The sequence below is a fragment of the Uranotaenia lowii genome, chromosome 3 (assembly GCF_029784155.1).
Source record: "Uranotaenia lowii strain MFRU-FL chromosome 3, ASM2978415v1, whole genome shotgun sequence".
Lineage (NCBI taxonomy): Eukaryota > Metazoa > Arthropoda > Insecta > Diptera > Culicidae > Uranotaenia > Uranotaenia lowii.
The window spans coordinates 277,297,892-277,325,466 of NC_073693.1; the positions used below are offsets into that span (position 1 = coordinate 277,297,892).

A 27,575-nucleotide genomic window follows, 5' to 3' on the forward strand; every position below is an offset into this window, starting at 1 on the left:
TCAATCCGTTAGTCCTAGCATGGATCGCAGCTCTTGAAAACGGGTTGCTTCCAAAGCTTTGGTGAACAAGTCGGCCAACTGGTCTTGTGTTCCAATGGCTTCGATCTGCAATCGTCCTTCTGCAACATGGTCTCGTATAAAATGGTGCTTCACGTCTATGTTCTTGGTTCGCTTCGTTTCGAGATTTTTGGCCATACCGATATAACCTCGGTTGTCCTCGTAAATGGTGACCGGCATCTTGAAATCCTTTACCTTCATGTCTTCGAGGAGCCCGGACAACCAGATGGATTCTGCTGCTGCTGCGCTTAGGGCTACATATTCTGCTTCGCTTGAAGACATCGCCACCGTCGTCTGCTTCTTACTGGACCAAGAAACCGTTGAACCGAAGACCTTGAACGTGAAACCACTGTGAAACCGCTCACCGATTTACGATCCTCCGAATCAGCGGCCCAGTCTGCGTCCGCAAATCCAATCAGAGCTTCCGAGTTTTCGTCACGTTGATATTTCAGAGAAAGTTGGGGCGTTCCTCGTAAATATCGGACGATCCGCTTTAGGGCCTGCCAATGGCTCTCCGTAGGATTCTACTGGAAACGTCCCATGTATCCTACCGGAAAGCAGATGTCCGGTCGTACACATAGTATGGTATACATAATGCTGCCTAACAGCTCTCGATACGGTTCCTTCGTGGTTGGACCTTCACGGCTCAGTTGTAGTCCTTTCTCCATGGGTATTTTGCAAGCATTACAGTCGGCCATACCAAATCGCTGCAATAACTTCCTTACCTGAGCTTCCTGTGATAGCGACAGACATCCTGCATTTTGCTCGTAGGTTAACTTTATTCCGAGAAAATGGCAAGCTTCACCGTGTAACATAGTCACATTTCGTAAAAGGAGCATAAATAAATCGACGTAAAATTCTAGTTTACTTGTTTGTTTTTCATTTAGTACAGTAGTCATATAAACGCCTTAAGTTAGATAATAGAAACATTTTGTTAAAAGGAAACACATAAAGCGCCCATCCATTCGAACTCGTCTCACTGAGAAGTTTACCGGATTTACTCCAGCTTCCGTATATGAATGTATAGTTATTTGTTTGTATTTGTTTGTAACTTCGTGAATCCAAGGGTGGATCGGTCATCGGGGACGATCGGAATATCAAAGGAGGGAAAGAGAAAAACTCTTTTGGATCGGGGGCAAATTTAGAGTATTGTTGTCCGAAGAATCGATGACGCCTTTCGGAGGTCATTGACTTCCGTTTCGTGTAACACAAGAAGACATGCGCGATCTGCGTTCTTTCACTTTGACCCCGACCGTGGTATCAGCAGCAGCGAGAGTCCTTTGACATTGTTCCGCGTTGTCTTAAATGTAAAAATGAGCGAAGTGCCCTTTAGTATTTAAGTTCTAAATGTTTTCTGTTCCTTCCGTTAATAGGCTATCACTAATTAGCTAGCTAGGTAGTGTGGGTGGTAAATTGTGTGCGAGGCAGCAAAATACAAAAAGGTATGATGTGAAAAAAACGTGTGTGTATAATGTGTGGTTAAATTTTAAAAAAAACGTGTTCGACGTTCTACCTATATAGCGATCACCGACCGCCGCACTTCTAGCGACGCAGAAGCGGCAGCCAGGAATCCTGGCCCAGGATCTCGTCGACCGCCGGTCCCCAACGTTAATTCCGGCAGCCCGGTAGGGGTTCGAAGTTTTGGTTCCCGACTCGAATCCGAGTGGGAAAAGGAGTTGGACACGACCGTCAATTCGTCCCTCCCGGAACGTGAGCCGTCGATCAAAGCGTTCCGAAAAGGTAGTACTCTACTTTACCGACCAACGAAGAGTGAGTACCCATAAAAAAACATGCGCATGTAATTATATAAACAAATGATCATTTGCTAATAATTCAAATCCACACACGAAACGTTTCCGGACCATGATCGAAAAATGCATGGTTCCGTGATTGATTAATCTGGCCTGAAATCATTAATTTGAAAACCGCACACAGTTTGAGGGAAAGCATAAGGGAGGAACAAATAGAAAAATAGTTATGTAACCTAGGTTAAATAAAAACTACAATGTCACTCTGTACATAGTTCTCACCATTCATGTCTCGTAAATACATACAGTTTTATTTATTTATTTATTTATTTATTATTAAATCAACAGATCATATATTGATCCAAATGATATTTTAAAATTAAAAACTAACAACAAATACAGATCTACACTGAACTTAGAACACTAAGAATTCTTCTTCGGAATAAAACCTTCGAAACGTCAAAATCAAAATGTTCTGAGAAGCGGTTAAAAGTCTTGATGACGCCAATTATTGCAGAGTTGGCCCCGTAATTGTTTAGTCTACCAGGAACGAAGAGCTGAAGATCCCGATTCCTCAAACCACGAGGTCGGACGCTAAGTGGAAGAACTTCCAAAAGTGCAGGAGAGTCGATTCTTGATGAAAGCAGATCAGCGACGAAAGAAGCACGAGTGGCGGTCCTGCGGGCTTGCAGCGTGTCGATGTCGATCAGGCGGCAGCGGCTTTCGTAGCTGGGAAGTCGAAAAGGGTCTTGCCAGTTTAAGTGTCGAAGGGCATACCTCAAAAAACGTCGTTGGATGGCTTCGATGCGATCAGAGCCGTTTTGATAATATGGGCACCAAACCGCAGAAGCATATTCGAGGATCGATCGAACCAGACTGCAGTAAAGACTCTTCAGGCAGTAGATGTCCTTAAAGTCTTCGTCATGCGGAAAAGAAGACCCAGGCTTCTGGAGGCTTTGTCAACGATATAGTTGGTGTGATTCTTAAAATCCAGCCGCGCGTCGAGGATCACACCAAGATCTTTCACGTGTTGAGCTCGAGAGATTGCATCGTTTCCAAGGAAATAAACGGCTGAGAGCGGGCGTCGTTTGCGGGAAAATGATATTACTACACATTTATCATGGTTTAAAGGTAGGCGATTGGCATCACACCAGGAGGCAAAGAGGTTAAACTGGTTCTGCAGGAAGTTCACATCCTCGGAGCCATTGATAGAGTAGTACAGTTTCAAGTCGTCGGCATACGCCAATTTTGGTCCATCGAGGAGTTGCAGCACGTCATTGAAGTAAATTAGGAATACTAACGGCCCCAAGTGACTTCCCTGAGGCACGCCTGATGAAGCTGAGAACTGCCTGGAAAAACAGTTACCCGTACGAACTGTCAATTTACGTCCCGTAAGGTAACTGCGGAACCAGCCAATGAGAGATCCACAAAATCCTAAACGCGCGAGCTTTCCGATGGCAATATCATGGTTCACCTTGTCGAATGCGGCAGACAGATCGGTATAGATGGCATCAGTTTGGGATTTCTTTGCAAAACTTTCATGCACATACGAGGTAAATGTTAGTAAGTTAGTTGTAGTTGAGCGTTGGAGCATAAATCCATGCTGGTCGTTGGAGAGGTTGTGCTTGCAGAACATGAAAATGGGATCTAAAACCACCAATTCGAAAAGTTTGGCAATAGCACACAGAGCTGAAATTCCTCGGTAATTATTAACATCTTTCCTATCTCCCTTTTTATGAACCGGGAACATGTAAGCTTCTTTCCACAGTGAGGGGAAGGTGGCCTGGTCGAGCGAAGCTTGGAAGATAAGCCTGGTCAGCAAAGAAGGCATAAAACGCTTCAGGAAGGTAGCTGGTATCCCATCCGGGCCCGTAGAGAAGGAGTTTTTGAGCTTAGTGGCTGCTTTAGAGATGATTGTGTCCTCGACTGTTATACCGTTTAAAGAAAAGCCCAGTGGTGAAACACTCCTGATGGCGCGATTCAGTTGGTCGTCGGTTATTGAAGATGTATCAAAGATGCTCGAGAATTTATTGGCAAAGAGATCGCAGATTCCGGAGTCAGAGTTCGCCATGATGCCATCTAAGAACATGCAGGACGGTGTTCCAGGTTCATTCCGCTGATTTTTAACGTGATTCCAGAAGGATTTTGGGCTAGTCTTGAGATTTTGCTGAATTCGACGAAGATGGTTTTGATAGCTACGTTGGCAGGCTTTTTTATAGGCGGAGTTGAGTTTGCGATATTCTTCCTTGGTATGCGGCGATTTGTGCTTGTTGAAATTTCGAAGGGCACGCCTTTTTGTCGCTTTCAGTTGTCGTAAAGCTGCTGTAGCCCATGGAGTCCGAGGATTAGCATTGGCGGTGCGTTTCGGAACATGACGGTCGATAACGTAGTTGAGGATGTGCGAGAAAGTTTCGGCTGCAGCATTAGGGTTAGCTAGTTCGAGTTCGGATTCCCAGTCTATAGTGGCCAGTACGCGAGAAATGATATCGAAATCGGCGTTTTTATAGTCCAAGTAGAAGGGTGTGAGTTTATCAGCGGGGTTACACAATCTAGAGATATTAATTGTAACCAGTAAAGCCGGGTGATGTGGGCCTACTTTAACTAGCGGTGCCGGTGCTGATTCGATAGTTGGTAAACGGAATCCGTCATTGGCAAAGCAAAGATCAAGCATCCGGCCGTTCTCGTTTACAACACTGTTGATCTGACGTAAGGTTGCTGTACTCAAAGAGTCTAGAATAATGTTCGAGGAAGCCGAAAAAGTGGAGCGTTCAGGATCGGGATACAGGAAGCTAGCTTGGCTGGAACACCACTTTATACCTGGCATGTTAAAATCGCCTAAGAAGATTATGTCATCTTCTGGAGCGCAGAAAGAGCTTATTTTAGAAATGCAACTAGAGAATGATTCAGCTAAGGTCACGTCTCTCGAGCGATCAGGAGGCAAATATAGTACGCCAACGTAAAGCTTCCGGTCGCCGAGTTCGATGCGGGACCACACCATCTCAAGATTATGCCAAGATTCATCATCGATTGGCATGGCTCTGAATTTGGACCTTACGGCGAGTAACACCCCACCACCTGTGGCCTTTCTGCTGTTACGGGAGCTTCGATCGCAGTTCTCCCCACCAATGAGTTTATGTTAAATTAGTCGCTAGTGCTTTCCCAACATTTGTCCTTAAATCTAAAGGGTTTTTCGTTTGTTCTATCCGTTAATTGTTAATTGATTTTTTTAGTCTGGGACAGACTGCTCGGGAAAACAGTCTCCTCACTGTTGCTCCTATCACGTGTTTGGTGAAATTTGAATGGCCGCTTTTCGACCTATGATGAGAAGCGCAGTTGAGCGTTTTTGAAACGGATAGAACGACGATATTTTGAATTTGTCTTTCGAGAAAACTTCCTGCGTGTTCTGGTCTAACCGATCGATTCGTATCCACTTTAGGATCTTAATAAGAAAACCCGCCCTGGGGTCGGGATTCTCGCCGGGCAATCTCAACACGACGAGTGGTCCTCTATAGAGGTGGCGCTTAAGCCACTCGTTTCATCACGCGAAAACCGATCAGTGAGACGAATTACACTGCTACAAAGTCACTCATTATAACCGCAGTCAGTCATTTCGAACATTGCTGATAATTCTTTCTTGAGTTTTTGGATTGACACCAACTTCCTTCCGGCAATCAGCAGGTCGTCGACATACAAAATAATGTACAGCCAATCTTCTTTCTTGTACCTCACGTATAGGCAATAGTCGTGGCGTGATCTAACGAATCCCAGCTTCAGTAGTTGTCCGTTGAATTTTTCATTCCAGCAGCGTGGTGATTGCTTCAGCCCGTACAACGATTTTTGGAGTTTGCAAACCATGTTCCTGGAGCCACAACACCATCTGGTACAGCCATGTAGATGTCCTCACGCAGATCTCCATGCAGGAACGCCGTTTTAACGTCCATTTGGTGGAATTTGAACCTGTAGCGCACTCCAACCGCCAAAACCGTTCGAATCGTCGTGAGCTTGGCCACCGGCGCATACGTCTCTTCGTAGTCCACTCCGGGGCGTTGCAGGTACCCTTTTACCACGAGGCGTGCCTTGTATCGTACTGCTTGGCCGTTTTCGTTCTCTTTCATTCGGAAGACCCACTTTGACCTCAGTGGTTTCACATGCGATGGACAAGTTTTGAGCCTCCACACACGGTTGGCATCCATGGATTTCAGTTCGTCCTCCACAGCACGCAGCCATTCCTCACGGTCGTCTCTGGTCGCGACATCTTTGAAGGTTTCCGGAACGTCTGTAATGTTCGAGGCGACAGAATTTGCACTAAACCCAGTAAAGAAGTCGAGAAACTTACCGGGGAGCTTGCGCTCCCGTTCGCTGCGCCTCAGCAACGCTTGGCCTCCGGCATCGAGCTGTTCTAATTGCGAAGGGTGCGCTCCGGTATCGTCAGTCTCGTCGGAATGTCCATCTTCATCAGTCAGTTCATGAAAATCAGGTTCATCTGACTCTTCTTCTTCATCAGACGCCGTTGCAACGTCTTTAGCAACTAGGGGTTCATCTGCATCAGGGACTTGGATGTCAACTTCCCCCTCTTGCTCGTGAGGGAATACCACCATCAGCGGCTTGACTTTCTTATCTTCGGGAGACTTCTCGAACGGAAAGTTGCTTTCGTCAAACCTCACATCACGAGCAATGACGATTTTTCTTGAATTCCGGTCCCACAACCGGTAACTCAGCAGGAGTAGCCTTGGTGAGAGCTGCTGTCGGACTTCGGTTGACCAAGTAAACTGCAGTTAGGACAGCTTCACGATTCACACCACATCTGCTTGGGAGCCTTCGCATCGATAAGCATCGCACGGACCTTCTCAACTATGGTTCGGTTGAACCTTTCCGCCACACCGTTTTGTTGAGAAGTGTACGCCACCGTCGTCTCGAGTTGGATGCCTTTTCTGGAATAATAGTCCTTTTGCGCATTAGAAAGATACTCACGGCCTTGGTCAGTAGTCAATCTTGAAATCTTGGTGCCAAACATTGCCGTGACCATCGCTTCATACTGCTGGAACTTTCCAAAAACTTCCGATTTTTTTCGCATCAAATACACGACTGCAAAGTGCGTATGGTCATCGATGAAGGATACAAAAAATCTGGAACCATCCCAGGCCGGGGGATCGATGGGCCCGCAAACGTCCGAATGGATTCTTTCTAGAACCCTAGATGCTCGCTGACGAGTTCCGCTGAAGGGATCACGACACTGTTTCCCTTGTACACAAGCGTCACAGAAATTCAGCTGCTCTCCTTGAAAATCGGCACCCGTAACCAGGCCATTCCTCATCAATGCCTGCATTCCTTGTTGGCCCAAGTGGCCGAGACGTCGGTTTCCTAGGACACCAACCGAATCCAGGTACATTTTAACCCGGAAACTCCAATGTTGAAAATCAGGTCCACCTTGGAACTGCGGAATTCCGCAAACAGTATTAGCAGGGGAGCCCATGACCTCTTGAATAATGAGGGAAGGATGGTTTGAAGGGTCTTTATTCTACGAAGTGTGGTTTATAACTAAAGTAAAAGTGAAAAGTTTTCACTGACAACTAACGGTTGTTTGATATCTTGATTGCTTTGATTTCAAAAACATAATTTATTACTAGATTAGGTATAGGTAATGACTCTCGCTCTAGTAAATGAGCATTTGCTCTTTATGAATTTCGTTGGCTTATTTTCAAATCAAGCAAACAAGAACGAAAATGCTCTTTTTGACAAATATGATAAGGTACACCGGGGTAAGTGGGGACGGTGGCTGTTAAAACAATACTGTGAACTATTTTCTCAAAATTTTGATGCAGAATGTTAAATTTACTTGTAATCTATCCAATAACTGTAAAAGAGTTATGGTTCCGACAATTGCGGATGTTTGCGTTGACTTTTTGTAAATTGTCTATTTTTAACTACGATGTGGAGTTGATGTACATCTTTTTCAATCGCAAATTTCTCGTAAACTAGCTGGCTCTTGACGAAAAACTCTACATTGAAACAATCCTCACATTCGAAACAGCCAGTTAGGAAAAGAAACGACGGTTGAAAATTGAGAAAAAAGGGTTTATTTGCAAAAATCTAAAATGTTGTCTCCAAACCCTACCTGGGGTAAGTGGGGACGGCTTTAAAAAGACTTGATGTTTACACATTTTTTCAATTTTCTCTCCTTCATTTAATACAATTTAGCTTTATTTAGCATTCAGATCATGAAAAGTTGGGAAAAGTACTTGTTTTTTTTCTAAAATAAGTATATATTTTCGATAATATCGGATTATACACAATAATTATTGAAAGATGCCTTATTAATAGTACCATGAACTTTTTTCAAAATTTCGGACGGTTCGAGCAATAAAGTAACGTATTCAACCAAAAAAAAACACAATTTGTTGAAAATTTCCTGAAAAATCAAAGGGAAAATCTACCGTCCCCACTTACCCCATAAAGCGGGGTAAGTGAAGACACCAGCAGTCCATTACAATTTACGTGAGAACTTTTTTCGCTTTGCGTCTATCAAGCTCATCTCTTCAGCATTTGTGAACAACATGTTCAGCATCATATTGAACGCAATTTTATCAAAATTGACCCACTGCTGATTTTTAAATGATTTTTTAAAGTTGAACTATATGAAAAACCGTCCCCACTTACCCCGGTGTACCTTATTTCATTTTCTAATGTATGAAAGTAGAAAATAGAAAGAATGATTTATGAAGTAGGGCGCGTCCAGTCCAGACGATTGATTTCGGACAAATAAGCACACATTTTTGTCTTTCTAACAGGTTTAATTATCGGTCGATTTAAGAGATCATTAATTATGGGTCGTCGACTCAGCTCGACGAGTTCTGTTGATGTCCGTAGATTTGTGTGTAGAATTTAAAAAAAGTCAGGAACGTTTTTGCGAAACTGGGCTGCAAAATTAAAATGATTTTAGTCTCAAAAGAATGCATTTTTTTTTCTTCACAACTGTTAAAAACGGGAAAAAAACAAAATAGTTGAAACAATTTTCTTCACCAAATACATATCATACTCATTATGGCATAAAAAAGTGACTACCCAGTAAATTTGAATCGGCAGAGAGGTAACTCAAATCGCCAGAGGGATCGTAACGATCTCTCTGGCGATTTTGCATCATCACATCGTTAGAGAGGAACACACCATACGCGTGCCTTGGGTGAGTGCCACGAATTAAGCTAAGACACGCCCTCCAGAGAAACACACGAAAACAACCCGAATCGTGTTTGTATGTTTCTCTTCGAGACGCGTGTCTGCCTGTCTGCGAGCGAAGTCGACTGCTACGATTGAAAGCACGCATATAAAAAAGACGGGGATAATGTGCGACCACACCGTACGAGAGTACGATTCAAACTGATTTCGCATGTACGCATTCGTATTCGTTGCCTCTAGGTATCTCGGCAGGACAAACCGAATGAGAATTCTTGCGATCTTTGTAGTGTCACCGAAATTAACCGTTTTATTCTAAGTTCGGTGACTCAACTCTCAATTTTTTGCATGCTCTGTCGATTTTTGAGAGGACGCGCTTACTGGGTAGTGGCGCCTCGAAGAAGCAGCTACAGCAACCATTTATAAATTGGAGATAATCAAAATAAAAAATTAAAATTTATTGACTCGGGAATCGAACCAAAAACCTTCAGATCCCAAGTCGTGTTGGGAGGGTTCTTGTCCTTGGGAACCACCTGCACGTTGTTGGCGGCGTTGGCCTTTTTACCGTAATGGCAAGATGCCAAATCCGGCCAAAACAGTACGGAACAACCATGTTTCTTCAGGGAAGGCAGCAGACGTTTATTCAAACACTCTTTCACGTAAATTTCTTGGTTGACAGTCCCGGAAGCTATGAAAATGCTGCTTTTCAAACCACAGATACAGATGGCTTGCCAAACCAGATATTTCTTCGCAAACTTTGACAGTTTCATGTGCTTGAAAATATCTGCTACCTTTCCCCTTCCTTTTGCCGTATAAAACCCCTGTCCCGGAAGCTGCTTAAAGTCGGCTTTGACGTGGGTTTCCTTCTTCAACCATACAAATAATCATGGATGACAACGACGCTTCTGTATTTGAAAAACTTTTGCGATACATGATGCGGTAAAGAAGGACGCAGACTATCAGCTATCGAACGTCTCGATGCTGATTTCCTTCCTTGATGACTTTGAACCTATGTAGGCTATCAGATGATTTTTTATTTTTCGCTTTGCGTAGAAGGACAAAAGCATGACTAGGTAACCGCAATGAACTGTCGAGCATGTGCTACGACGTTTTTGAACATGTGGTCCTGGTATTTCTCCAGATTTTTCCTTCTGAAACATTCATAATCGTCTATCAATAACGAACATTATCAACAATGATCCGAGGATAGACGTTCGAGAATGATTAAGGGAACGACGTTCAAAATCTATCACCAAGTATGTCGATCACCGTCGATTAGCCACGTGACGAAGAGCGACGGTAGCCTTCGATGGGGCATGGTATATTTTCTTGTATCAAGTTAGTGTTGATTTTCGACATATATTAGAAGGGTACTTTTTCCACGTGCGTATCACAGCACTCGGATATATCAGTATTCTAGCTAGAAACCAATCCTGATTGCTTTTCTTGAGCGATTTTCCGAACATTGACGTTGGTTTCGTCGTCCATTACCACGCAGTCAAACTTCGTCAGCATCGTCGTGTACAGCCTCCGGGATCGCGCTTTGGCCGTCGAATTTTGTTTATCATCGCGATTTGGAGTCACCTTCTTGTAAGTCGATAGTCCGGCTCGTTTTTTGGCTCGATGCACGGTTGTAGACGATAAACCCAGCTTATTTGCGACATCTCGGAGAGAGAGGTTAGGGTTTCGCTTGAAACTACCGGCAACTCTCTTTGTCGTCTCAGCGGCTTCCGGTTTTCGATTTCTCCCCGATCCAGACTTCCTGGCTGTCGACAAACGTTCCCCAAACACTTTAATTACATTTGTAACGGTTGATTTGGCAACTTTTAGCGATTTTGAAACGCTGCTCTTCTTCCTTGGACGGCATTTTGACAACTGAAGAGTGAATTCAAAAATCAAAATAGGAGCAACATTCTACACACACACCTTCAAAATGAGGGGTGTTCAGGTTCTTTAAATGCAAAATTGAAAGAAATACGTCAAGTTGATATTGACCAAATTTTGACCGTATCACCCTTTAAGACACGGTCCATAGCAACCGTACTCCAATTTCTCGGACTAAACAATAGGATATCAAACATCGTTGAATCAACCATGCATTCTTCCCGTTCTATCTATTACTTTTGCTTTTAAAGATTCTCAACCGTTTGTTTTTCTGCGACTCGTCGCTAAGAGTTTCGAGCCCGGCTTTCAATCAAGGATAAAATTCCGCGGTCAACGATTCTCGTTGGTAAAATTTTCAGCTCTGTTTGAGAAACTTAGCCTACCATATTTCATTGAAAATAACAAACATCTTTTTCGAATTTATACTAGAGACTGTTCTTTCAAAAGACTTCGTGTTTTATTTAAGGATTCTTTCGGATGATTGAATAACCCATCGAATTATCATTAGAGTAAATTTAAATTTATTACAGAAAACAAGAAAATTGGTAAATAAAATATATATGCTTATGTGGGAAAATAAATGAAAAAGGCGAAACATCTTACGCACGATGAGAAATATCCTTAACACTATGTTACAGCGAGATACACTATAAATATATCTTTCATTTATTCATTTGTCGAATCTCATAAAATATGAAAAATAAAACAAATCCGCCGCAGGGATGCGGCAAGATGACGATTTTTTTTCCTTTTGTAATCAAAGCTGGTAAGCAGCCAAGAAGTCAATAAATGGGTTCGCGACTATATGAAGCCTAACATGAACATATGTTATGTGTGTTGTTCTATTTTCATGAATCTTGTAAATTGCAATGTGCCATTTGCTTTGCTCCTTCACGATTGATTGAGCTGGTACCGATCGAAGAAACTTTTACGCGGCTTCTCTGGAGCATTTAAGATGTCCTCTATAGGTTCACATGTATCGTTATTGGTATCCTTTTTCCAAGCAAAGTCACGTAGCCGAATGCCGGCTGGGTGGTTTTCTGTGGAAAGCTTTATTTTGTAGCTTTTTCTCTTGTTTTGTTTTAAATATATTACATATTATTTGTTCTGTGAATAATAATTTTGCTTCTTTGCTTACGAACTAGCGAAAATGGGTTTGCGTTGCATTCTACCGCCATTAAACGTAGGTTACATTCATGCACTTTTATCAAGACTTTCACTTTGGGACGAATCCGAGGGACAAGTCAGAATTTGGGGGTTTCTCCAGTTCTAACCTGTTCCAATTATCACACAATCTCATTGGCAAAAAAACTATACATTACAATGCGCTAGATCAAACGAATTTTAAGCCGTGTTGTTTGCCTTATGCAATGCATCGGTTTGCTTCAAAATATGGCGCGCGCCCTCGCGGTTTCTGGTTCAGATTTTTTTTTCTCTACTCAACTTTCAAAATGGCATCGCATGATTGAACGTTATACATTAAAGGTAACGATTTTAAGAGAAAAAGGAAAGAATGTATTCTACACAACGTGTCTCGGATCACATGGAATTTCTGCAGAAACGGAAATACCTAGTAAGTAAGTTAGTTGCTTTCGTTGTCGTCAACCGATAACTGTGTCCGGTATGTCTAAGAGATGCACTGCATTCATTCTATTGGCTACATATTGAATAACATTGGTTAAATAGTTGAAGTGGTTTGTCTTTAAAACTATCCTGTTGTTGGTTTGTGTGTACACTATTGATTTCGATTTATTTGTGCGATACAAAAGTTGTCTCTCCTGTTCCAAAATTGCAAAGCAGAACTGAAATATTATGTAAAAAACATAAGCAATTTTTAAGAAGCATCGAAACGGTAACGATAATAAATAGAGAGCGAGAGCACAGCTCCATAGCGCTCCGCCTATCCGCTTCCTAGACTAAGAAGGGTTACAAAAATATATATACTAAAAATAGTAGTATTGCAAACTCATTGACTAATTCACTAAAATATACATATGTTTGGTTAGGATTCCGATATCCGGGAGAGATAGCTTTAAAATATTAAATGTAAACGAATACATACGAACTAAAAAAAGACGGCCAATCGGCCATCGCCGTTGAACCGAAAAACTCTTTTCCGGTTCCCGGTATTTTAAACTAAAGCTTTCGAAAATTTAACATCGTAAAAAATAAAATCGGAACACACACAATCAAAGCAGTGTTGTTGAAAAAATGTTGATGCAACATGTTTTGAGCCACTCCCTCAAGAGCCCGGAGAGAATAAATCATCTCATCTTACGGGGGCGCTGCTGAACCTGTTCCAGGTTCCGCGTCCTTCGAAATCCGAGGGCGCCTTTCGGCCGTACGCGGTGCTTACTTGGATGCTAAGAACATGATCAACCTGGAAGGGAATAAAAGAAAAAAAAATTAATTGGTATTTTAAATTTAGAATATGGTTGTTCTAAATAGACGAGCTTATTCTCTAAAATCATACAAAATTTATTTCCTTCCAACAAGCTTGTTTTTGTCGGAGGCTGGAGATAGTTCTAATTTTTTGGTTCGAGACATAAGAAACTTTTTTATGTTTTGACGGACCCACTTTGAGAGATTGCACTAGCGATTAGGTTTGATAATTCTTCTTTCTAATATGTTGAGCATGCGATATACGATTTAGCTCTTAACCTGCAAAAAAAAATTGCTGTCAGTTTTTTTTAATTGCACCATTCACTGAGACTGAGAGGGAAAAAACAACAGGAAGCACATACAATTATTAAATTTATCTATTTTTTTTTCTTTTGCAGGATACACCAGCGGATGTGCAAGTGAAATCAAAATTCGCTACAATGTTTCTGATTACCGGAAGTTTCGTTGGGTAGTGCAAGTTTGAAAGTGTGAGGTGTCTGAGGAAAATCAGATCCATTTTGCAAGTTTGAAAATGTAAAATGTCTGAGGAAAATTGAATACCAGGTCAGGAAAGTGTTGAGAATGACGAAAAGCGTATTTTCTTATCCCGCTTGGAGGAAGCTGTTGAGGTGACGGAAACGGTCAGTAGTCACAATTTTTGACAGAAGATGATCAAACTTAGATTGGTGAGTAAATTTTCCTACTTAAACTTTTTTTAATTTAACATGAAATCGTAATTTATTAGACGACAAGTATTCAACGATATCCGGCCCGATAATAGCGTATTTGTCCTGGAGGTTAAAAGGTTTCAGTTATTCTTTTCTACTAAGCAATTATTTTGGAGCGTCTTCGAAACGATTTCTCCTCTGGTGATGTAAAAAATAGGCTTCGAAGAAAGTCATGTTTTTTTCTGTATACGGTTTATTTAAAGTTCAGCAGTGTACTATAAGAATGTGGTGGTTCATAAATTTATTTTATTTCCGGGTGTTTTTCCGAGCAATTGAGACCCCTTCAAAATTATTTTGAGGGAATTTATAAAATTGCAAGTTTCGACTTAACAGTGGCTCCAGAGATATATTAGCTATACCAGTGTCTATTAGTCCCATTTGCAACTGTTAGTATTTGTTACATAATTTTGCAATTTTCACCAACAATTTTGAGTAGTGTGTAGTGTAGCCTCAAAACGTCTGATTCACTCACAGATCATACCTCATGCCATATATGGCATTTCAGTTTAGTGCCACAAAAAACTTCAAAAAAGTGTTTTCGTGGAATTTGATAATTAATTTTTCAGTTTTCAATCGTATCCAATAAAAGTCATTTCTCTCAATTTTCATTTTTTTTTCATTAAATTCACCCAAAGTAGGAAAGCGCCAAAAACAATCAAGGCTTTTTACCGTTTTCGTTTGCTCCACTGGCACGGGGGCAAACTTTTATGATTTTTTTAATTTCTGAATATTGACAAAAATAACAAAAATTTCATAATTAAGCTTTCGTAAATTATTTTGATTGTTTATCAACATGAATCAGCCGGCATCAAAGTTGCCGACAAAAATTATTAGCTCTCGATAAAAACAATAGATAACTGAAATTTTGTTATTCGACCCAAAAGCTCTTTGACGAATATCTGTGATGTTTTTTTTTTCAGAAATTTGATAGAACATTTATAACAAACATCGATAAATTAAGTTATTTCACTCATAATTCTCATTTCTATCCCAATAATATCTAACTAAAATTAAAAATTATAAAATTCTTGGAAGTAATCTAGAATCAAGAATGTAGTTTTTGAAATAGTTGTCTTCAGTTTAAAAACGGGGTTTTTATCGTTTGTGGGAAAAAATCTAGGCTTCGAGGACAAGTTTTAATTGTGGAAAAAAATCACAAAACTTCAATAAGCGATTCAACGTCCAACGCTAAGAAGACGGTGATTTCTTTAAATATATATTTTTCACACTCTGAGTTATCACTGTGGTAAGCTCTAGAAGATTTTTAAATGTAAGTGATGACGAATAATACCATCGGTTTTAACAAGAAAGTTGTACGAACGAATGTTTACAAAGAAGTATTATTAAAAAATTGAGAGAACTTCAAAATAACAAAGATTTAGTGATGTACATTTTCAATATCGGGTATTTAAAAAGTCGTGTTGAATTTCTGTTTTTAAACACGTTAATTCGTTTCATTTCAGATTTTTTTGCCAAAAATTTTAAGTTAAAAAAAATTACGTTAAGCTCTGCTAATTATTTTAAAAAAAAGTTATCTTAAATGCGGCCCGCCGACAAGATTTGAAATTTAAATTGACCCGTTAGTTCAAAAGGTTTCTCACCTCTGATCTAGAACGCACCTTTGAAGCTTTCCATAAAATATGCCAATTTTCCCATTTTTAGTTTTCGTCAATAAGAGCGTTTCCTTTTTTCCCCATGCTCCACTTTTCTGGGACTTTTCATAAAATATGATCTGTATGCAGTATCATATTTCAAGAAAAGTCTCGGAGAAGTAGAAAATGGGAAAAAGGGAAAAATTCTCGTATTGGCGAAAACTAAAAATGTCACTTCGGCATATCACGGCAGGTGTTCAGGTCCACTTAATATAATTTGACTGAAATATTACGAAAATAATCCGATATCTGTCCCGATTCTTGCCATTTTTCGTATCAATCCAATTTCATGAAAATAAATAATCATTTACCCTCTATCAAGGGGGGAATAGGGTCTAACACTTTCAAAAAATCGATTTTTTTATTTTCTTATTGTAAAACATTTCAAGAATGTTGTGTCAAATTTTCAAGTCAATCGAATCAAAACTGTAGAAATTATAGGCCATTATCTCCTCTTATTTAATACTGCAAGAATTCTAGAGCAGAAACTTCAAACGCGTTTTTCTCGAAAGCACATTTTTAAAGTCAGTGGACATCGTCATTTGAAAACTACTTCACTGATTCTTTTCAAATTTGGAACATATTTTCTACATATAAAATACCAAACCCCAACGATTTTCTTTTTTTTTTTACTTTGGGGAGATTTTACAGATAAAAAAGGCGGATTTTTTCGTGAAAAATCGTAGTTTTTACTTTAAACAGCCACAAAAATTTCATAAATTTTTTTTAAGGTTAATAAAATCGTTGGAGTCCAGAAAAACATCTATTAAAAATATTTTGCTCTGATTTTTTGACTTCAGATGATTCTGTGCTGAGATACAGTGTCCACCGCAAATCCTGTTTTCAAAAAGGCATCCTCGAGAGTGCTCCGTCACCGGCTAATTTTTCAATATTTTTCTACGAAAAAATTACTAAATGTTCTTTTAACAATGCTTTGTATAATGCAAAAAAATTGAATACATTTGTTTGAACGATAGCTCTAGAAAAAATTCGTCAAAATGGTGTTTTGTTTACCCGTTAGACCCTACTCCCTCCTTAATATAATCTGAATCATTATTTTTGTGATAATTCAAAGGCTTAACTTAGTTTGTCGTTTCAGCTAGACAGAGGCGGAACATCTATCCCGCGATTGACTGACGAGATTTGAGATTTCTCAATGTTTTGGACTTTTAGCTGCAACAAGTTTGATGTAAACTTATTTTTCTCAAGAGTTTAGTAATCAAGTTTCATCCTCATTTGTATTTTAGAAACATCCTTTTAGCTCGTTTAAATATCCGCTGCAAACGCCTATTCATATAAAATTATGACTCAAATCATGACAAATCATGCTATGCTTTATGTGATCGAGAAGTGGCTCCAGAGAGTTAATAAAAATTACACAACATATATTTGTAATAACGCCATATTACTTGAAAGTATCACTGAACACTTCCATTTACTACGGATAACATTCAGGACGTCAGAGAATTTTACTCAGTGATTTGTTGTTACAATAATGTTACAATTACCAGAACGGACAAAAAATGAGATCTAGAGTGTCAATTTGACACTCCATACCGAACTCTTTATTCTCACCGATTTGCAAAAAATGTATAGTTTTGGGTACCTTGTAACGTAAATTAAATATGATTCGAAAAAACATGCTTCGGATAAAACGCTGCAGATTAGCTATTGAATACTTAGAAAAAAAAAAAACAGCTGAAGTGCAGCAGCTATATGTTGCACATCTGTGTGGGTTAGAGTGCCCCAAATGACCCGACTTTCGAAAAAGTTATGCGCTGTAGACTAAAATTGATCCTAGGCCTAGTACAAGATCTCATGCCAAAATTGGGCCAGATCGGATCACGGGAAGGGGTCGCTCAACGAGCCTGAAGGTTGTATGGGGTTTTGAGACATTTTGTTCGGGAGAAACATGAAAAACCAGTTTTTCATCAATAACTTTGATTCCCGTCGGCCGATTTCTTTCAAAAACGGTTTTTCTTAAAGCCTAAATTATGAAAACTATCTCATCCGAAGACTGCATTTCGATAAGAGTTAAGATACAAAAAATTATTAAGTTTCAAAATTAGGCTAACTTTTTTTACGGCTGTATTCATTACTGTTAGTGAGGCGTCAATATGTTCTATCGCTCCGACTCATTAACAGTGATGAATACCATCCTTAAATGCCCAAAGAAAGTGGTAGAAATTTTGACACTTGTAGCATATTTTGAAAATTTTACCATGCGAAAATGTTTTCAAGATCTTTGGGCGTTGTATTTTTTACAGCACTGTTTCTATTCCAACCGTATGTGATAGAAATATTGCTATTTTTGCATCACAGCATGCGAGAATACAACACGTGTTGTAAAAACTATTGAAGGCCACAGATATTGAAATGTTTTCGCATGGTAAAGTTTTCAAAATGTGCTAAAAGTGTCAAAATTTCTACCACTTTCTCCCAACATCAGTAAACTTGCTCTAATAGCGCAAATTTCTTCCAAAACAGCCATAAAAAGAAATAGAAAGATGGCGGTATGTGTAAGGCGAGTGGAATACAAAAATGTCATTCAATGATGACATTACTGTCTGACTGACATTGTAGCTTGGTCATTCAATTCGTAGACGACTTTGATATTCCTCCGACGACATTGACTACTAGACGTTGATCGAATCGAACGAAATTGACTGAATATTGCTAGCCTTGCATTCTCGTTATTAGAATATTTTTGTCATGACATGATCGGAATGAGTTTACGCCAGCAAACCAAAGAACTCGAACTTAAGGCTCATATACGAGAGCCTCTAGAAAGCCAGAATGCTAACCAATGTTATGCAATATGGCAGCAAAAGTACTGCTTTTTGCGTAGCAAATGGAGGTGATTGTTTGATCAACGTTGCACAGTGGTGCAGAACATCAATCTAGCTGTACGAAATTAATAGCGCCCAGGGATGAAGAGGTAGACATTTGATGTCTTCAGCAACATTGTTCAGTTTTACAAGGAGCATATTCTAGTATTTAAATTTTTACCGAGGGGTCCACCGATAGCGAGATAAAAATGCTAACTTTTTTGTTTTTCAAATTATGTCTTTGATGTCTTCGACAAAGTTGTTTATCTGATCAAAATACATAAGTTTGTTGAATATGTCAAAGTCCTCTCACATCACCCTCAGGAGTTACAGTCAAAGTAAAAAAAATCTATTGAAAAAACAGTTTTATGAACCTGACACGTTGTAGGTTGGATAAAATTGTTCGCTGTCTTTGAAACAAAGTTGTAACAAGCCACGATCTACATTTGTCTCATACATTATGATGGGTTTAGAAGTTGCTGAAGCTCTATAGAAAGCATTTAGTGTATTTTATTGGCAATTTTGGAAGGCTCGTCCATCGAAAAGTGCACATTTTCGCAACACCCCCTTTTTTGTGATTATTTTTGATGATAAGTGGAACCATTTCCATTAGACCGTACCCTAAGTTGCAATGGGTTAACGGCTGCGGTGTGTATGTTTGTGAAAATGATGGATCAACCCATCATTTTCCTGACAGTGTCGTTACACACAATCTTGTTAAACATGGTGTCATAATATGGCCTAAATTAGAAGAGGAGCTGGACATCTTTATTTAGTTTAAATTCAGCAGTAGGTTCAAAGATGTCTATTTTTTTTTTTCATGATCCATGTTGATAAGATGAATGGGAGTTGAAACACTTGCCCTCCCTTCCGCAGAACAATCGCAACATTTGGTAGTGAAAGTATCACAATTTACCATAATAAAAGTTGATACTTTCAATAGGGCATAATTCGTTTGGCTAGGTAGTTAGATGGTTTAGTCTTGTAGAATTAAAAATAGAGAAAACGTGTGAAAAGTATTACGATGTTAGGTAAAGGTTATGGTATTCGCCTCCCCAATGCTCTAGTAAATGTGTATTTGCGGTTTATGAATTTCGTTGGCTTATTCTTAAATCAAGCATTTTACAAGAACTAGAGGCTCATTGGATGGGAATGCTGTTGTTGGAAAATGTTATATTTCATTTGGTAAGACGTTTTTTTTTGCTTTTTATTTAATTATTCATTTTTAGCAAATCTGTACGTTTTTCGGTTTAGTTTGAAATTCATCTATGGAAGTATATATTAGAATGTACGGTTTTGAAGAATAACAATGAGTAGGTAGTCCTAATTACTGATTTCGGGCATTTTACAATAGGCATGCGGTATATTTTAATAGAACCCCTATGTAGATTTTTTTTTTAAATTATGATGGATTTTAACATTCAACTATGTGAGGTAGGTAGGGTAGGGCGTTGCTCAAACGGTAAGATGTGCTCTTATATCCATATTCTGGTAAGTTTTCATGATTTTGTGATGTTGTGATAGGAATAAGGTAGCTTACTTCTACTATTAATTTAAGCTAGAATTTTTATTAGTTTGAAATAGGCTTGCTCCAAAAAGCAAAACAAACTCTCACATCCATATTTTGGTAAAATAGTATGATTAGCAATGAAATGGAAAAACTCTAAAAAGAAAAACAAAAATTTCAAAGTTTAGAAAATGAAAGGCAAAAAATTAGGGAAAAACAGCAAATAACACTTCAATTACTTCATGCAAGAACTAATTCCTTCCTTTATATTTCTCTTTCCTCTCCTTTTCTCTTTCTTTTATTTTCATATACCCCTGCGCATACGATTCGGAGTCATATGATGACTGGACCCCGAGACAACTATCACGAAACCCATCACACATACCAGTGGAATTGGGGCGGAGACACGAAGCAGACGTTCAACAGACGACGACGAAGGAAGGAAAAACATATAAGATAAGTTAAAATGATTCCTTTAATAACACAAAAATTAAATGTAGTTAGATGCGTGGGGAGTATGTAGAGGCCAGTCTCGAACCCGCCCATGTCCTTCCTCCAACTGGTATCGGGAGGGGTTGGTTTATTATCTTGAACTGCATTTTATCCATATTCCATGGATATAATGAAGTGCTTGATGGTTTAACCAACGTCTCAAGATCGCTTACTATTCTACGCTGCCTTCTCTAAACTTTAAATTTTCTTCTCCAAACTATTCTAATTTTCATTTCCAGCGTCAGCTCCCCGAGCTATTTAAACGCCATAAAAAAAAAAAAAAAAAAAAAAGTGGAACCATTTCCATTAGAAATTAGTGCGGAAATCGGTGGAACTAGTAGAGATTTGAATTATTGAAAATACGCATTTTATGAAAAAGTTACCTATTTTACTTATAGAAAAAAACGTTAAAACATTTAATTGATTAATTATATGTTGCAGTTTTCTTTAATATGTTTTGTTTTATTAAAAAGCATTTAAATTCTATTCAAATTTATGACTCAACGAAAAGACAAAAGCGAATTGCTTGTAAGATTGGTTACTTGGATACAGTTACTTGGAACCAGTTGAAGCAGTTATATTGTAATGAGAAAATTCTATTATTCATTTAAATAATATCAAATACCAATTTAGTGCTCTACCAAATTTAACAGATAAGTTCCATTTGTTTTTTTTTAGGTTTAAATGATTTAAAAAATCAAATTTCAATGTCTTTAATCAAACCAACTATATAAAAGAAAACTGCAACACTTTATTAATCAATTAAATGTCTTAACGTTTTTTTTCTATAAGTAAAATAGGTAACTTTTTCATAAAATGTCTATTTTCAATCATTCAAATCTCTACTAGTTCCACCGATTTCCGCACTAATTTTTGATGGAAATGGTTCCGCTTATCATCAAAAATAATCACAAAAAAGGGGGTGTTGCGAAAATGTGCACTTTTCGATGGACGAGCCTTCCAAAATTGCCAATAAAATACACTAAATACTTTCTATAGAGCTTCAGCAACTTCTAAACCCATCATAATGTATGAGACAAATGTAGATCGTGGCTGGTTACAACTTTGTTTCAAAGACAGCGAACAATTTTATCCAACCTACAACGTGTCAGGTTCAAAAAACTGTTTTTTCAATAGATTTTTTTTACTTTGACTGTAACTCCTGAGGGTGATGTGAGAGGACTTTGACATATTCAACAAACTTATGTATTTTGATCAGATAAACAACTTTGTCAAAGACATCAAAGACATAATTTGAAAAACAAAAAAGTTAGCATTTTTATCTCGCTATCGGTGGACCAGTCGGTAAAAATTTTAATACTAGAATATGCTCCTTGTAAAACTGAACAATGCTGCTGAAGACATCAAATGTCTACCTCTTCATCCCTGGGCGCTATTAATTTCGTACAGCTAGATTGATGTTCTGCACCACTGTGCGTTGTATTCAAATTTTGGTTTTTAATAAATTGTGTAAAATATCCTGGAAGAATGTTGTTTATTTATGAAAATCGGTCGGAAATGGCGGAGCTATTCGATGTTTAAAACGGATACACCCTGATGGCGCACCCCATATAGTCAGTGGATTAATCTAAGTCTCCTTGTAAAAGGGATCAAATCTCCCTTAACATAACTGAAAAAACTCGGTATCGATTTTTGAAAAGGGCCAATACGCCAAGTCTTCTGTTTTGAGAAAAACGCATTTGAAGCTTAAGAAAATATAATCAATTGCCTATTTCACTGTTTCTTATCATTTTCCTAACCTACCTAAACTCTTAAGAACCTAAACTCCTTAAAAATAAACACAATTTTATTCCGCGATAGGTGAATACAAGTTTTTCACGATTTTTACGTGAAAATGAATAAATTGGTTTTTTGGCCCTTTTGTTTTCTTATTTTATCTATTCGCCAAAATGCGAGCACCCTTTAGGAATTCCGGAATGACTGTTCGCCTTTTGGACCACTTACCACAGAAGCGATATTTCGACCAATTTTTGCGTTGCAAAGCAACTAAAAGTAATCTCACTGAACGTATTTACATATTTTAAAACATAACCATTGAAAATACACTATTATTCGTGTACTTTTGCCTTGATAAATTCATACGAAAATATAAGAAGGCCCTTTTTCGATCCCGGAATTACTATTGGCCTTTTTTCCCAAACAGATTTGATAAAAACAATAAAAGGGGATCAGGTCTCCCCACTTTCCCCTATATGTCTACAAACAATAAGGCTGAATAGTGATGGAAAAAAAATGGAAACAACACTTACCGGAAATTGATCGCCTTGGCCGCCAGCAGCCGGTTGCATTCCGAAGTATCGGGCAGCGGCATCAGGGCCAGCGGGCTTTCCGTTTCCGTCTCGGTGAAATCGTGCTTGTAGATCTGGGTGCTGACCTTGATGTCCGAGAAGGGGCCTCGCAGCACGAAGAAATGCATCGACAGCGGGCTGGTCGTTTTCGACTTCAGAATCAACTGTTTAGTTTGGGAAGAGGTAGATGTTAGAAGATTGGATGTTCGTGAAGGATTTAGTTTTAGGACTAAAAGTAACCTGATAAGTGATATCCCGCTCGCACGATTGGTGCGGATCCCGTTGGCTTTTGTTGATGATTGCTTTGACAACCCACTGATGGTTGAAGGCTGAGAACCGCGAAGTCTCGTAGTACAAACGATGCACGTACTCATCGGTGCGGTATGGCTTTAGTTGAAGATCTGTAAAGATACGAAGCAGAAACAGAAACCGCAGTCGGGAGAAAGTGTTACTTAGGGGGGTTCAAAAAATAAAGCGCGCAGTATTCGTGGGGAGACGAAGGGTATTCTACCGTTGAAGATGATTTTCTCATAGCTTAAGAGATCGATCAAGGTCAGGAAAAGCTTCTTCTCTTCAGCGGCACGAGCATCGTGGGCCTGCAGAGCGACCATAACTTCGGCTCCGGATTTTTTCGGATGCGCACAGTTGGTCTCATGGTTCGGGACCTCGTGGATTGGTCCACGCCATTGGCATCCGATACGGGAGAACTTGCAATCTGTAGGACGTTCCTCGCATTCGTTGCTTTCGTGATACTCGATCGATTTGTTCGGGAACTCATTGCCGCAGTATTGGCACTCGCTGGGCAGTTCCGAAACGGCCTTCTCGACGGCCAAATTACGAGATGAATTGTTCTTGCTTATCTCTGTACGGCAGTTGGGGCATGTAGCATTCTGATCACGAAGTCTACAGGATGAAACGTAAACGAAATATGAAAAATGATGATCATAGTCGTTCAATGTTTTCAACAAGAGTTTTGCAGATCTCGGATTGGTCGCAATACTTACCTGCCATCTGCCAGCAGGTGTGTGAAGCATCCAGCGCACATCAAATGGCCCATCGAGCACTGCAAGCCAACGAGAGGCGAGCGAAAAGGAGAAAAGAAACGGAATTGGTTAATGGATTTCATACAATCTTGCGTGCAAGTCCTTCCTGGTTCCTGCTTTGGATAAATTTGATATTAAAAATTTTGAAAAATAACTGGAGAAAAATTGGTAATCTGCTTGATAAAGGTAGAAAAATGTTTCTGTATTTTTTTCTACAAGGGTAAGCGATTAAAAGGCTCTGAAAAGCTGTAAATGTAGAAGGGAAAAATTCGGGAAAACTTACTAAAACAACCCAACCTGTAGGGAAAAGAAAAAGAAAGAAAAAAGGAAAATAGCGTTGATTAAAAACGTGTTTTTCGAATTGCAGTGGCAGTTTGCAAGACGATTTTCGAGAAGGAGTTTTATCTTTCTTTTCTTTTCAGCCAAACACAGGTTTTTTGTTTGTTTTCTTACGATCAACGTCGATTTAGCTATCTTTCGAAGCTCGGGTGGACCATGTGATATTTGGGACAGGTGACTTTATTTAGTTCGAGACAACGAAGTTTTACTAACAGAGCGCATTATTGATGGCGGACTAGATACCCAAACGAAACAGAACAAGGGGAGACGAAAAATGAAACCATGAATTCCCAAGTGAGACCCTACATAATTTTGCAGAAATAAAAATAGACCACAGATTTCCATTTTTAAAAAAGATTTTCGGTCGTTTATTTACTCTTTTTTTCGGGTTGTACAAACACTTGTTCCACTTTTTTCACACTCTTTATGAATAAATCTTCCATATTTTTTTGACAGTGACACATATATTTATAATGATTGTAAGATCGATTCAACTGTCAGTCAGTCAAAGTATCTACGAGTAATATTTTCTTCCTAACTAAGCGTTATTTTTACTTTTAACATTTTCAGATGATTTACTTATAAGTTATTCAATCTTGATTTTATTTTGTCTCAACACTGCTACAATTCCAATCTATCACGAAAGAAATCAAGTGAAAACATTTTACAACAACTTGACTAGCTAGTTTGATTTAACTTCATTTGTTTACAATGCTAAATGCTAACTCGATAATCTAAAGGTAAGGAATAAAAACTATGACCTCCGGAACGAAGAAGCTAGATTTGAATCCTTGATTTTGGAGATCATAAGATCACTTCTAAAATCGGTAATGCATACTTTATCACTCACACATTTTATCAAGTATGCCAAATCCAGCAAATGTCCGCTGGGAGGTCTAGCTTCGGTAACATTCTTGCCCATTCAAACCATCCAATCATTCTTGCCAATCGCCTCAAGCTGTGGAACGGAAGTTCATTCAAAGAAGGACTCATGGGATCGTTTTGGAACATTTTGTCACACTCGGCCAATTTCAACTCACTCGCAAACACCTCTGCGTTCAAACATCAAATCAAGATTGCCAACACACTCTAGAATACCAGAATTTCCCAGATATTGAAAACGTAAAAAATAAACTTCCACTCACTCATTTCGAATACCACATGTAACAGTCTCAAACCGAATATTCTTAATTTTCAATATCCTATTCTTAATCATCGTTCCAATATTAAATTCGTTTTCGATTCCTTTTTTAAACTTACTTCAATTTTCAGTTCTCTGGTTCAGATCTATGAATATATCTACATATGGAAGTCTCAATCTTCTTAATATTTAGTTCAGCAGAAGTCTCAGTTCATTTGATCAACTGTTTTTAGTATTAAAAGTATCGTTCTGATCTAAATTTTTGTATAACCGAAGCTTTCAATCTGATTTTCTATCAACAGAAGTCTTAATCAACCTCAACTTTTTTAATGTTCAGTAGTATCACTACCCTTAGTCATTTTCTATTAGCAAAAGTCTTGGATGATTGTTGTATAGTTGTATAAGTGTCAATCTGATTAAAAATTCTCTCTCCAAGTAAAGCTCTCGTTTCCATTTTTTTTTTGTTTTCTATCAGCAGAACTCTCAATCAAAAGAAGTCACACTTTTGTTTATCAATTTCTACCAGCACAAGAGTGAATTCGGAATAAAGCGATAAATATTTTTGATCATAATTTTTTTGTTAGACTTTAGAAGCTAGAAACAATAAAAAGAATACGGAAGAAGTCTCAATCCACAGAAACTTTAAAAATTTAAATATGGCTCATTCCACATCTATCCTAATATTTTATTAGAAAGTCGGCTCCGCATGTTTTTATATCAAAAGAACCTGTATTCGACAAAGCCTTTTTTCCTGATTCTCTATTTTTTGCGGAAGTCTCTATTTGATAATAAGTTTTGATTAACGAGCTGAGTTTTAGTTTAGAACACTAACATTCTCTAAGCAAAGGTCACAGTGAATAAGAAGTTTAACGTTGAACACTTTATGCTATAGGTAGTCTCAGCCAAATTTATGATTCTCCATCCTAAAAAGGCTCAATCCAAATAAGTAAAAATTTAAAATTGCTTGAGATTTTTCTATTAGTCTAAATTCGTTTCGAATTTTACTAGAAACAAAGCCAATTTTACGATTCCCTATTTTTTGCGGAAGTCTCAATCCGATCCGATTCTCTAAGCAAAGATCACAGTTAATAAGAAGTTTCAAGTTGAACACTTTCTACTTCAGGAAATCTCAGCCTAATTTATGATTTTCCATCCTAAGAAGGCTCAATTGAAATAATTGAAAGTTTAAAATCGCTTCGAATTCGTTCCGAATGTTACTACAAACAAGCCTGTTTTTCGATTCCATATTTTTTGCTGAAGTCTTAATTCGATAATAAGTTTTGATTAACGAGCTAAGTTTCAATTTAGTACACACTAACATTCTCTAAGCAAAGGTCACAGTTAACAAGATGTTTCAAGTTGAACACTTTCTGCTACAGGAAGTCTCAGTCCAATTTATGAGTTTCCATCCTAAGAATTATCAATTCAAATAAGTGAAAATTTTAAATCACTTGAGATTTTTCTATTAGCCTGAATTCGTTTCAAATTTTACTACAAAAAAAAGCTTTTTTTCAGATTCACTATTTTTGGCGAAAGTCTCAATCCGATAATAAGTTTTGATTAACGAGCTGAGTTTCAGTTTAGTACACACTAACATTATCTAAGCAAAGGTCACAGTTAATAAGAAGTTTCAAGTTGAACACTTTCTGCTAGTCTCAGCCCAATTAGGATTTTCCATCCTCAGAAGTCTCAATTCAAATAAGTGAAAATTTTAAATCACTTGAGATTTTTCTATTAGTCGTAATTCGTTTCGAATTTTACTACAAAAAAAAAGCCTTTTTCTGATTCCCTAATTTTTGCGGAAGTCTCAATCCGATAATAAGTTTTGATTAACGAGCTGAGTTTCTGTTTAGTACACACTATCATTCTGTAAGCAAAGGTCACAGTTAATAAGTAGTTTCAAGTTGAACACTTTCTGCTACAGAAAGTCTCAGTCCAATTTATGAGTTTCCATCCTAAGAAGTCCGATACAAATAAGTGAAAATTTAAAATCCCTTGAGATTTTCCTATTAGTCTGAATTCGTTTCGAATTTTACTACAAACAAAGCCTTTTTTCTGATTCCCTATTTTTTGCGGAAGTCTCAATTCGATAATAAGTTTTGATTAACGAGCTGAGTTTCAGTACACACTAACATTCTCTAAGCAAAGGTCACAGTCTATAAGAAGTTTCAAGTTGAACATTTTCTGCTACAGGAAGTCTCAGCACAATTCATGATTTTCTATCCTAAGAAGTCTCGATACAAATAAGTGAAAATTTAAAATCCCTTGAGATTTTCCTATTAGTCTGAATTCGTT

The 27,575-nt window shown here is 38.4% G+C and overlaps 2 protein-coding genes across 2 annotated transcripts in view; both read right to left on the reverse strand.

The window, feature by feature from the left end:
* On the reverse strand, positions 1–4,839 carry LOC129753468 (uncharacterized). The gene is made up of 2 exons (XM_055749287.1): positions 3,554–4,839; positions 1–361 (listed from the first exon to the last, which is right to left on the reverse strand). Exons 1-2 carry the CDS (start codon positions 4,837–4,839, stop codon positions 1–3), a joined length of 1,647 nt encoding a protein of 548 aa, XP_055605262.1.
* A 6,518-nt stretch (positions 4,840–11,357) lies between these two features.
* LOC129757217 (zinc finger TRAF-type-containing protein 1 homolog) overlaps positions 11,358–27,575 on the reverse strand; it is a 36,115-nt gene continuing 19,897 nt past the window's right edge. The window contains exons 2-6 of the mRNA XM_055754360.1: positions 23,762–23,820; positions 23,269–23,660; positions 22,998–23,158; positions 22,719–22,921; positions 11,358–13,239 (exon numbers count right to left, since the gene is read on the reverse strand). Coding sequence (XP_055610335.1) covers positions 13,212–13,239; positions 22,719–22,921; positions 22,998–23,158; positions 23,269–23,660; positions 23,762–23,820 — 843 coding nt within the window. The 3' untranslated portion in view covers positions 11,358–13,211. The remainder of the gene's footprint in view (positions 13,240–22,718; positions 22,922–22,997; positions 23,159–23,268; positions 23,661–23,761; positions 23,821–27,575) is intronic.

Bases quoted from the DNA above. Each gene is read 5' to 3' on its own strand.
- LOC129753468 (XM_055749287.1), bottom strand. From the start codon at position 4,839: ATGCCAATCGATGATGAATCTTGGCATAATCTTGAGATGGTGTGGTCC. The intron at 362-3,553 runs GTTCCCGGTTCA...TTCTTGGTCCAG, and splicing joins CTGTGGAAAGAAGCTTACAT to TAAGAAGCAGACGACGGTGG.